This window comes from Bradysia coprophila (genome assembly GCF_014529535.1).
Source record: "Bradysia coprophila strain Holo2 chromosome IV unlocalized genomic scaffold, BU_Bcop_v1 contig_5, whole genome shotgun sequence".
NCBI lineage: Eukaryota > Metazoa > Arthropoda > Insecta > Diptera > Sciaridae > Bradysia > Bradysia coprophila.
In genome coordinates, this window is record NW_023503374.1 from 4,519,717 (window position 1) to 4,533,068 (window position 13,352).

At 35.2% G+C, this 13,352-nt stretch overlaps 1 protein-coding gene across 1 annotated transcript; it reads left to right on the forward strand.

The window, feature by feature from the left end:
• Positions 1 to 1,115: 1,115 nt before the first annotated feature.
• Positions 1,116 to 5,862, forward strand: LOC119071757. Its single transcript, XM_037176796.1, has 2 exons — positions 1,116 to 5,408; positions 5,670 to 5,862. The coding sequence occupies exon 1, from the start codon at positions 3,520 to 3,522 to the stop codon at positions 4,789 to 4,791; it is 1,272 nt and encodes a 423-aa protein (XP_037032691.1). The 5' UTR covers positions 1,116 to 3,519; the 3' UTR covers positions 4,792 to 5,408; positions 5,670 to 5,862.
• Positions 5,863 to 13,352: the final 7,490 nt, after the last annotated feature.

Below are 13,352 nucleotides of genomic sequence, written 5' to 3' on the forward strand. Positions count from 1 at the left end.
GTCCGTCTGTGTCACAAATAAAATGTGATTGATAAAAGTTCAAATTGCAATGCTACTATGAACAAACCAACACCAGGCAAATCAATTATTATTTGTTATCTGGTAACCAATCGCTCATAGCAGACATTGCAATTTGAAAGTTTGGTAGTTGTTGGTAGTTGGACCCCCAAAATATTTAGCAGCAGAGATGTTTACCGTTTGAGAGCTACGCACCGAATGACGAAATTATTCTGCCTGCTTGCCTATTTATAACTCAACAATTTGGTAGTTGACTACCACGTTGGTAAATTGCAATGCTACTATGAGCAAACCAACACCAGGCAAATCAATTATTATTTGTTATCTGGTAACCGATCGTTCATAGCAGACATTGCAATTTGGTAGTTGTTGGTAGTTAGACCCCCAAACTATATAGCAGCAAAGATGTTTCTTACTCGAGAGACGCACACCGACTGACGAAATTATTCGGCCTGCTGGTCTATTTATAAATCGAGTATTTGGTAGTTGACTACCAAAGTGGTAGTTGAATGACTACCAAAGTGGTAGTTGACTGACTACCAAAGTGGTAGTTGACTGACTACCAAAGTGGTAGTTGACTGACTACCAAAGTGGTAGTTGACTGACTACCAAAGTGGTAGTTGACTGACTACCAAAGTGGTAGTTGACTGACTACCAAAGTGGTAGTTGACTGACTACCAAAGTGGTAGTTGACTACCAAAGTGGTAGTTGACTACCAAAGTGGTAGTTGACTACCAAAGTGGTAGTTGACTACCAACATGGTAGTTGACTAATACGGATGATGTAGATATTTTTACTGTTTGATAGCTGCACACCGACTGATGAAATTAATCGGCTTGCTTGCCTATTTATAATTCCAAAATTTGGTAGTTGAATACCAAAGTGGTACTTGAATGAGTACCAAGCTAGCAGTAAACAGAAATTGAAAAAAAAAATGAAAAAAGACCTCACCAGGCTTCAGCCGGTCTATTCTTGTTTTTCAGTTTTGGGACAATTTTTTGAATGGAAAATTTTTTACGTTTAAGAAATTTTCCAAAAATTTAGTACACAGAAACCATGTATTGATGATATTGGTCATGATAGGCATTTTTTTCAAGGCTGTATACTTTGGGGAGGTCACGCAGATACAGATACGCGGGTTTATGCACCTGCATTATAAGTAGAAAAGAGCCATGACAATCTCAGCCCACAATGTCCTTCTTGACTTGATCTAATTCGACTCGAGTCTCGAACAAAATCAAATATGAACAAATATGGGTTTGATCATTAGTGATATGGGAATGTCGGATGGGACCTACAAATTTTAAGTTGGATTTGGTCGATTTTCTGAGTTTAACATTAAATTGGTTTTGATTGATGTATTCGGGTTGGGAAAAACTTTGGACATATAAGATGTTTGATCCCGGTCTGAGTTGAACAACTTGAGAAGAATATGAAGTATATATGACTGAGCATCTATAATTGGACAGAGTTTTTCATTTGAAACCCAGTTTGGCCCTGATTTTATTATTATTTCATTGCAAGTGTGTGAAAATGACTCTGTACTCTGGTTTTGCGTAGTAATAAAAAAAATTGGACTTTTCCATCATAAAACAAATATTTTATTTCCGTTTAATTGGTGACGAATAATATTAGTTAGTTTTCAGGTAACTATCTCTAATGTACAGTAAGTCATCCAAAATTTTAGGCTTTATATTAGTTCGACGAGGATCGATGGTCCTACCAGAACCACTAAATGTTCTTTCACTAGGTCCACTAGTCGCAGGGACGCATAGTCTCCTTTTCGCTAATATATAGAGCTTCGGGAAATTCTTTTCATTTTCTTTCCAAAATGTTTGCACAACCAGTTTTGATTCTGTATGCTTTGAGTACATCGCTGTTTGAATGTACGACTTAAGTTCGTGCTCGTCTCGGTTGTCAATTATGCCTTCATAAACCGAATATCTTGCTCTTTTACTATGAGAGGCTGTTTCTGTTTCAGGAAGTGTGATGTCTTTCATTAAATTAAGAGCTTCAATAAAAACGTGATTGCGTTGTGTATCTGTCAACATCTCCATATGTCTGTAACGTGGATCCAGGAAAGTAGCAATTTTGTACTCCATCAACACAGGTAATTTTTCTTCCAAATACTTCAAAGCATATTTAGCGAGAGTCTTAACCGGTCCAATAAATTGTCCATCAGTCAAATGTTTCAATATTTCTACACGCCACAAAAAAATTAAGTTGAAAGTAGGATAATTCTCTCCTTCTAAATGATCACTGGCTTCCTTAAAAGGTTCTAAGAATCTTATGATCTCATTCGCCAAATCCAATCGAAATGACCAGTTGTTACGTTGTGTTTCCGTTAACAAAGACATTATATGGTCATACTGCTTAGTGACGGAAGATAAAAGTGTCAGCTTTGAATTCCATCTCGATTCCGTTTCTTGCTTAACCGTGAATGGCAGTTCGTTTAGCTTAGAACTTTGTTTAAAATGACGGACAATGGCTTTGCAGTTATCAATTAATATTTCAACTTCGACTGGAGCGTGTTTTTCAAAAGTGTTGGCTAATATTCTGTTTAGAACATGAGCTACACAATTTTTTCTGTTGAATTTCCTGCCCTTAAAAGCACAAACCATATTTCCTCCTTTATCGGTCACCATTGGCATAGCAAAAAAATCATTTTCATTGAAACCCAGTTCTTTGAATTTTGCCAAAATTTCATTTCGAATTGCCACACCGGTTTTCTTTTTGACGTTGAACAAAGACGTGAAGAGAACTTTATTTTGAAGACAAAAATCTTCGTCGAAGAAGTGAATGGTCATTGTTAAGTAATTGTTCTTTTTGTGGTCGTCGCACCATCCATCGCTTGTTGCTGCACATTCACCGTTTTTCAATGCTTTTTCAATTATGGGAAAAAGTTCTGTGTGTTTCTTAAGCTTTACATCTGATACGTTCCTAGAAATAGTTGTCGGATGTGGCAGGACGTTATTCACATCTATGACACCATGTTCTGCACCGACTGATATGAAATGTTGCGCCAAATTGATGAAACCTTTGCCCTTAATAATTTCGAAAGGCCTGATATCTGGAGCACAAAACTCTCCAATCTTCGCAGTAAGAACTTTCTTTTCTTTATTGAGAGTCTCTTTTGGAAGCATTTTGCGATTCTTAAAGTTTTTGTAGATGATTTAATTTGCTATTCGTGACTGTATAATTCTTTGCTTACTTAGAAAGAAAATTTTATCGAAAATAATTGCTAGGAACAAATCTGAACATCTCGATGCATCGTTTTCTTTTGGGAAAGCAGAGAAAATATTGGGTGGAACAATGTCGCTCTTTATTTTTCTTTGTTGCAAAAGTAACAGTTTGACCGGATAGAGTATTTATTTCATCCCAAAATATGTTATTTTTAATACTTTCGAGGTGTGAACATTTGAAATTAAGTGAGATATCAACGAAGTGTGCGTAGTACAGTTTCTGTAAAAAGAGTGAAAAATACAGTTGTCAGCAATAATTATGGAGGAAGAAGTTACTGATACCGATGATAAAGATCAGCCCCAATTAAGAAAGGAGGAAAAAATATTGCAGATTGAAGAGACGTTGAAAGGGCTCGAGAATGGAACATTGGAACTTTACAAAAGTACAGGACGTTCCCCAGTCTGGAAAAAATTCATGTTGATAAGAAATGTTCAGACAAAAAAACGAATCGAATTTATTCAATGTATGGAATGCAAGACGCTTCTAACATTCAAAGAGTACAGTGGTAGCTCACACTTACATCGTCATAAATGCCATATTGATGAAAGTGCACCCGATGCAGCATCGAAATATAGGATTTTAGTACCCGAAATGGCTAGACAAGTCCAAGATCTGTTAATTCGAAACATGATGGAGTATTGTGCAGATGAGTTTGTTACATGGGAAAAAATGTGTCAGTCCCCGAAATTTGTTACGTATGCTCAGTCGTTCGTTTCTCTTGCACAAAAACACGGTAATGTCTGTCTTAAGGACTTGTTTCCCGATTCCAATGCAATGAATAGAGCAATGTCAAAATTCAAGGACGAAAACAACCGTGAGAACTACCAAAATATTCGACAAGCATTAAATAACGATTGGTGCTCGGCATCCCTGTGCATCAAGAAGTTTGAAGGTTCAACAGAAAAAAGTTTGTTGATGATGCGGGTACCATTTTATGCAAATAATTTGTCTGGATTGATAAATAGAGCCATCTTCGCTGTTCCATTCGATCGAAGAAGCTCCGAATTTTTTTTACGAAATTTGGTGGATGGATTCAAGCACTTCGGTGGCGACGAAAATGATCTTCATCGTATGAAGATTGTTACACCGAATGACACAATTTTCTTGAAGACTTTGAATTTTCCATTTTCTCGCCGGAAATGTATGGTCAATGCGATCACAGACGTATTGGACAAAGCATTTGAAAACTGTGAATCAGATGAACTAAATGATTTCCTTGTAAGCTGTAGAAAAATCGTAAAATATATCAATGATTCCGTTTTATACGATTTCGTGCTGGAAGCTGATAATGGATCGTGGAAAGATAAATTGATGATGATGGAGTCAATTAATAACAATTACGTTGAAATGCTGTCGATTTCAAACAGTGATAATAAGTTCACGTTTCATTTCAATAAAAGAAAATCGGAAGAGTTCGTTGCATTGATTTCACCATTTGTTGAAGCTATCGATGACCTATCTGCAACTACCTACACAACAGCGAATAAAGTTTTTGTTTGGTGGGCCGTACTGTATGAACATAATCATTAAATGATTATTCGAGTGATTTGAAGGAATTTATGATTAATGCGAGAGACGCTTTCGTATTGGCTTTTCCAGTAACAATGGAAGATAAAATCAATTCGTTTTTAGACCCGAGATTCAAGCAGCTTCTAATGTTAACTGAGGCTGAGCGATCTGATGTAATGCTTGAAGTACGGAGTCTGTTGAAGGAAACTAGCAACGACAATGAAGCTACTTCGTCTACTGGAATAAGTAGACCTAAAAAAAGCCGGATTGAAAATTTTGAGTCGCAGAAACATCCTGAAAAGCCTAAGGCTCGAGTCCAGCTTTCCAATAAGGAAAAGGGATCCAGCAGATTAGCTAAATTCGAAGTACAGAATTCAAAAGCAACTGAGAACGACAAAGTCACCATCTATCTAAAACTGCCTCTGTTAAACAGCTCCCACTTCGAATTTGAGTTCGACATAATCAAGAAATTCTGGGTATCGAAACAGAAGGTTCTACCAAAATTATTCAAGTTAGCTGTCACGCGACTTCACGTACCAGCATATTGTGGCAGCGTTGGACCAAGTGCAATCGATATGAAGGAGGATTTGGCCGAAGACTTACTAAAAGATCTGCTTATCATTGGAGAACAACTTAAGGTACGTAAAAATCCGTTATTTTATTGCTTCATTTCAACGAACACATCCACTAAATTTATTCTTGACACAAAAACACATTTTTGGTATTGGACTTCGTTACAGTCTAGGTATTAACAGTTCATTGGAGTAGCATTTTGCTACCTAATTCGATTGTTGCACAAAATCAATTTTAAATTACTATTTCTGTGTGATTCGTCATTATCATCAGAAAAAAACGAAAAGAACCGTTCGAAGCGCTCACAAATTTTGTTTTAATTCCAGAAACAATAGGAAGTGCAGTCAATAATCCATCACACACACAATCCAAAACAATGGTTTTTGTTGTTCTACCGCCGTACATTATTTACATGTTGCGAGTTATATGTTACATCTCATCTGGTTGAAATGGGCAATCGATCGCCGTAATTGTTATTGTAAATCTCATTATTTTCAAAATAAATTTTAATGTAAAATTGAACTTTGAACTTGTGTTACTTGAATACTGGTAAACGAAATGGACCACCTTTTAAATAAAAATATTGAGTGTATAGAAGAAGTAGTAGATCAAATTTATTTGTATTAGCTTTCGTACCGATACTGTGAAACTCCAGTGGCAAATTCTAGATCTTCGAATATTTTAAAACAATCTTATGGATCAATTGCTCACACTTAGTCCAACGCAAAGATAAGTTGATATTGACGTATCATTTTTACTTTGGTAACTTGGTTATTGTCGCTGTAGTCTCGATTCTTATATGTCCAAAGTTTTGCTCAACCCCAATACATCAATCAAAACCAATTTAATGTTAAACTCAGAAAATCGACCAAATCCAACTTAAAATTTGTAGGTCCCATCCGACATTCCCATATCACTAATGATCAAACCCATATTTGTTCATATTTGATTTTGTTCGAGACTCGAGTTGAGTTAGATCAAGTTAAAAAGGACATTTTGGGCTGAGATTGTCATGGCTCGTTTTTACTTATAATGCAGGTGTATACGCGGGTTACACACCACAGTTGATGATAAAATGGCCGATTTCATACAAAAATTCACCTACTCTGATGATTCTAGTCGTCTTGATGATGTGGTGAATTTTTTTACATGTAAAATCATCAGAAGTGGTGTGTTCCCGCGTATCTAATAAAATGGCGGTCTGCGTGACCTCCCCAAAGTATACAGCCTTGATTTTTTTGAACTCTTCTGCCTTTCAATCTTAATTTGTTCATAATGATAAATTGATCAACGTTCAAGTGAAATTTCGAACTCCAATCTGCAATCAATCTCCATTCCCTCAAGAGATAATTCTTGAACACTAGTAGATTTAATAGTCGACGTGAATGGTGAATCACATAGGCTCCTTCAATTTCAGGTCTATTTATCACAAATTTAACTTAATCTTTCTTGTTGGATACCGCCTTTCCTTTCACAATTCTATGAATAATGCATATCAAAGTACCAAGGTTGCGATAGCTAACGATTTTTATTAGCGACGCTAACGCTAATTTCGAAAAATGTTAGCGTCGCTAAACTTATTCGCTAACCGAAAAAAAGTTAGCGCGCTAGTAGCGGTCGCTAATAGCGATCGCTAATGTTTCGCTAAGAGATCTCATGAATAAGACGATTTTTTAATTTATAAATTTTTTTAACGTTTTCGATCACGCTGAGCATGATGAAATCTCAATAATCTTTTTAATATTGTTTTTGATGAACTTTGATTGAATTTTGTTCAATCATTTTTTGAGGAAAATTTTATAGATTTTATGATTATGATTATGATTTATGTTGAATATTACCTTTTTACCGGAGTTGCAAAAGACTGAGTATAGTAACAATTGGAAAGTCAAGCTTTCGTGTGAATTTTGTTAATCCAAAGCATGAAAAGTATTTTACACGATTGCGAGGTGGAATTGGTCTAATACATGAAATTTCATAAACTTTCAACGGACTTTGAATGTGAAGTACATTTCATAACTCGATTTTTCAACGCTTCACTTCTAGTTGTGCAAATAGCAATTCTAATAATTCAATATTAAATTGTTCAATACCTAGAAAGTTCTATTTTTCATTAGCGAAGTGATTAGCGATCAGCGAAAAACTTTCGCTAATGACATTCTAGCGAGCGCTAACGCTAGTAGCGACAAATTTTGAAAATAACCGTCGCTATTAGCGACTAATGATTAGCGACGCTAGTGCAACCTTGCAAAGTACTATTGCATAGCAGTTTACAGTACTACCAACGCACTGTCTAGCACCGAAGCTGACTTTGACGTCACTCAAATAGAGGACTGAACCGATCAAAGTAGGCTATTCTTTTTCATACAATGGCTATCCAAAGATGTAAAAAAATTGTCAACAGGTGGGTTTTTGGCCTTCTAATTGAGTGATGTCAAAGTCAGCTTCGGTGCTTGACAGTGCTTTGGTACTACTGATTCATTGCAATTTTTACACTCATTAACTTTAAGTCATGACGATGTTCATCATACACTCAGGCCTTTCACACTTCCTCATTTCCTTATTTTTATAAAAACCTCCTTATTCCTCCTTATTTTATTAAAAAATCCTTATTTTCCTTATTTTTCGCAAATTTCATCGACGGACAATTTTGATTATTTAGCACAAAGAACTCTAATAAAAAGGTGGTGTTGTAGCTCATGATCGTTCCAACATGACTGGTTTAACATATATTTTTGTGGTTCCACGCCGTCTCTCGGCTCGAGAGTCTCAGTATTAACATGTAAATCAACCTTAACAATGTCTCAGACATGCGTCCTTATTACAAACAATTGAAGGGTTTAGCCTTATTTACATTTACTTCTTTCAAATTTATTCTTTTATACTTTCATAAATTTATTATTTTTCGAGATTCGAACGGGATAACAAACAACAGGTTTTGCAGTTAACGAGATCGAAATCTAATCAAGCAAGATTTAAACTTGAGGGTGGGGTCAAGTAAGAATTCACGCCGTAAGTACGTCTAAAATTTAAAAAATTTTGTCGCTTCGTAAACTGATTGAAAACTGCCACCCTACAACAACGATAGGTACGACAAAGTAAACAGTGATGCGTTTTATTTTGAATTTTTAAGCGCACTTACAGTGATAATTGGTAAAGCTAAGCTTTGCTAAGAATCTAATTCGAGCCTCAAACAAGCACAAAATATTCAAATTTTCATCGTGATAAAAGTGAATTTTACGATACAACTTTACAAAAACGATACGTCAAAATAAACAATAATGCGTTTTATTTTAAAGTTGAGGCGGACTGCCGATGTTAATTACTGTATCTTAGATAAATTTCGATTTTTATCGAAAAATGTCTCCCCATTTTTCCTTAGTTTCAACCAACAATTTCCTTATTTCTCCTTATTTTTGTGCTAAAACCTCCTTAATTCCTTAATAAGGAGTCCAAATTTAGAGTGAGAGGCCTGTACACTAATTATGCATCTGCTATAGTTGTGAAAAGTAAGTATTATTGTAGCTATAACGCTCTTTTTTAAGTCTGCACGGAGTAACCACCTTTTCACAAACAATGTTAATTTAGCATGCTTACCGAAAACTAGTTTCTCGTCCACCATCACGCCCACACCTGGTGAACTATATGAACAATTCGTTGCCGTTAACAAAAATCATCACTTTAGTTTTGTCATCATTACTAAATAACGCCGTGAGGTCATCGTTCGTCTGAGACACTGCATCTTCAACATAGTCAGAAATTTACATATAATAAAGTGTCGTTCGCAAATAATCTGATTCTTCTATGACGTAGTACGTTTCCAAGGTCATTGAGAGTTTAAATAATCCGCTTTTCAGGAGAGTTGTAATAATTCGATCTAATTTGGGTACGTACATTATGCAAACTACCAGCCTCCGGAAATATAGTTCAGATTTCTCCATATTATATTCCGGATTTTTTGAGTAGACGATAAGAGTGATGCAGTCACACTCCACCAAAATTATATTTTTTAATCACTACAGATATGTATGGGGTTTCGTTGGAAAGCTGGACGTGATCTGTGTTTCATAGTTTTCACGGTCCGTAGCTTCATAGACGAAGCAGGAAACCTCTTCAATGTTGGTTGTGCAATCTAAATGTGCCTTGACCTTAGATGAGGAGAGATATGCATGAACCGAAATGTTTTCATTTGGATAATGTCTTTTTGTGACGGTTAGTGCATAACTCTCCTCAGATATAAGTTTCAGCATGCTCTGCAAACTGAAACCAGCAAAACCAACATTCAAAGTTAAAATACAGGGTAAAATCGTTCAAACATCTGTTTGATATTCAAAAGTGACCGGAAATAAAAATCAAAAAGTTTAGAAAAGTTTGTTACACTAATAAATGAGTGCTGATTGGAAATCGAACCAGTTTAGCCTATACCTTTTATTGTATCTGTTACTTCGTTTGTTTAAAGTATACATTAAAAAAAAACTTTCAACGAAATAGAATATGAGTTCACCAAGTCAATGAGATAATAGTGGGATAGAGAGGAATTACGTAGACGAAATCGTGAAGCAAAAGTAAACTCTGTGTAATATACACTTGAGACACACACACACTTACACATTCCAATTATTTTTGACAAGTCGGTGAAACCTTAGACTAACCATACTAATTACTCTAAGGGTGAAACTGTTGCAGACTTTTCGAAATCAACTTTGACCACTTGAAACGATAGCTGCTATACTTTCAATTACACATAAACAGTTCACTAGTTACCTAATTACACACATTTTCTGACAAATTTTATAATTTTTAAAAAGAAATGTCCCGAAATTTTAATATTGACGATGCTAACATTTTTATTATGTGTGACTACTGACCGTGAAAGTTTATAGATTCAGCCAACTGATTGAATTCTCCGATCGTCAAGATTTCTAATAAAAAAACATTCGATCGAAAAGGAGAAAAAATTACAAAATTAGTTCAGTTTTGGGGACAATGAGAGATTGTTTACATGAAATAAAAATTTCAGTTCGATTAATATTTAATTTTCAAAGAAAGAAATGCTTTAAACCAATTTCGAAGAAAGAGTGAAAATACAAATTTCCTTCGCGCCTATATTTCAAAATAAGTACGAAAGTACGTAAGAACCATAAATTTAAGGTACTCACACACACACTTGAATATTTCGTATTTGCTTTTGCTTCACCGCTTGAACAAAATATTTACATAGAAGGCCTGTCTATCCCACTATTATGTCATTGCACCAAGTAGTATATTAACACGACTAAATTGTAATATGTTCGACCATGTAGTAACATATTCCATCAAATGGTAAAGGAAATGCATATCCATGGAATATTATTTTGGGTAATACGCTCTGCCGCCATATTATGCGATTCGGTAGAATCTTATCCAATCGAAGTACAAGTTGCTTTAATATCCTTCCTCGTGGTATTGTGAAATTCCATCAAGAAGTATTATAAATGATATCGGTTAGAATATCACGTAACTTAATTGTATTACAAAAAATTATCAAATGGCATTTTCAACCGATCTGCAATTTGATGGAATATTATTACGATTTGATTGCACCTTATTTTTCGGAATGTCATTTGTTAGAATTAAAATATAATGAGCCTGCAATGAACATACAACTCTTTGAGTTCAGGTGTACGTATTGCAGAAAATTGTCATGACATTACCACTGGAGCTTATGATAATTGGATGTGAATTTTACAACATTATAGAAGCGATAGACAAGATTGAAAGAAACTTGTGAACAACCTGGTTGCTCGAGGATCAGAAAGATTTTAAACTTTTTAAGATTTTACGTGTATGAAAAGTTCGAAATCAAGTCGTTAATGTGATCTCCTGAAACAATTCAATCCGAAGATATATTATCCGAAAATAATTGACGACTAATATTCTGTTGTTTATAAGTAGGGGTACGTCGTCATACCAATTGGAAAATTATTTACCGGATCAACAGTATATGTGCCGGATTCGCCCTTCAATTCCTATAATTCCAATTAATTTCGACAATTTCACGAATCTTCGAAATAATTCCACTATATTTTCCGTCATTATTCAATTCCATTGCGACATATTTTTTTAAAGAAATAGTTGGTGACTCACTATAAATATCGTTGTCAAAATAGAGACTAAAAAAGTCAACGAAGAATGGTCAGACTATACGCAACTAAAATTTGGAACAGCTATGTTATCAATCAATTATTTTACGTTCTAAGTTCTAACAATCTAAAATGGAATTCACTGTTGCATTAACTATAACTTTTATCATTTCTAGTCCTAAATTGCAACAAATTGAATTACTGTTCGTCCTCACATAAATTAACATCACATGGCCATGTTAGCAGCGTTGATTCATTAACTCAAAGTGTTAACGAAGAATGGAAGCAATTTTGGTTTTTATTTCTATCGGTAAGCTTTTGCGAATTTTCGTGGCTTAGTTTCTCGAAATATTTGTTTAGTCATTGTTAGTTTCCCCTTGTTAAACTTCAAGGTAAGTATAAGTGACGGATTCTCAATTTTTCGTGATATAAGTGGGCATAATGTCTGAACGATCTGAGAGAGACGACAAAAACTCATAGGGTATAATGGATGGCCGATTGCTGATTCATGGCCTAACTAGTGTTAAAGTATCGCGACTTCGTCGCATATTTGACACGTCGTTTAAGAAAAGCATTGTTACTAACTTATGGTGAAAGACTTTTTTTAGCGAATGAGAGTTTTCCAGCACGAGCCTTTCAGCATTCGTTAGGAAAAATACTATTACCATTTCTTGCCATAAAAATATATTATTACCTAAAACGACAATGTATGGCAGTAATTATTATTGAATTACGACCGCTATTAAAAAATCGCACAAATGGAAATAAAAATCGCTTTCCCTTTTTTAAGTCCCACATTATGTTATCTAAAACATGTATTTAAGCCAAGTAAAAAATTGCATTCGATTTTATTAACCTTGAGTACAATTGGCGATCTAATTCGAAAAAGTATTCGGCTCTTAGAAGGTAAGAGAAGAGGTGGGTGGCTTCATAATTTCCTTGGAACGGCTCTGTTCATTACCGTTCACATAAAACTAAAATGTGACACAATCTGCCTTAATTAATTTTTTGAATTATTGTGCTTCCTGCCATATAAGAAACGATTACTTGTAGTGTTAACTCACTTGCATTCTGAATCACCTACAGTTAAAGTAAATAATGGAAGTGGATCGTATTATACTTTTAGCAGTTCTCTTACAGCAGGTTGGTTGTAGTAAATGTTCTAACCCATAAGTTATTGCAATCGATAGTTTTTAGGCATTCGTAGGTGCTCCTTGCTTATATTTGAATTCAACAATAGATGTCGACAAACCACCATACTCAGATTCACCGTCAATACATCAATTAGCCATTTACGCAGCAACCCATCCGAATAAAACTAAAGCTTTTGCTGAAAATGCTGTTGGAATCGTCTACCCTACGTTGACGGCTTCACTAGCCATAGGTTCTCGAGGTCCTATTCTACTACAAGATTTCTTTCTCATTGAAAAACTGCAGGCCTTTAATCGTAATAACATCCCGGCCAGAATTGTGCATGCAAAAGGAGCAGGTACGTATAGTATACTGAACGACTGTTAATGAACAAATTGCTCAATTGTGAAATTGTTTGCGTAAAAGCTATACACATTAAAATAAGGGAATTTGAAATTCGTGTCGCTAGACTACAGGGATAAATAAATTTTTATAGGTGCCAGGGGCTACTTTGAAGTCACTCATGACATAAGCCGATATACAAAGGCAGCTTTTCTTCAACCTGGTAAACGTACGAATGTTGCGGCACGTTTATCAGGTGCTAATGGTGATGCGGGAGGACCAGACACTTTCCTAAATGACTTCAAAGGATTTGCCGTCAAGTTTTATACAGAAGAAGGAATACACGATTTATTGTCGCTAAATGTAAAAAATTTCTTTTTGCGTGATGCAGTTCTATTTGATGCTATGAGCAGG

Bases quoted from the DNA above. Each gene is read 5' to 3' on its own strand.
- LOC119071757 (XM_037176796.1), top strand. From the start codon at position 3,520: ATGGAGGAAGAAGTTACTGATACCGATGATAAAGATCAGCCCCAATTA.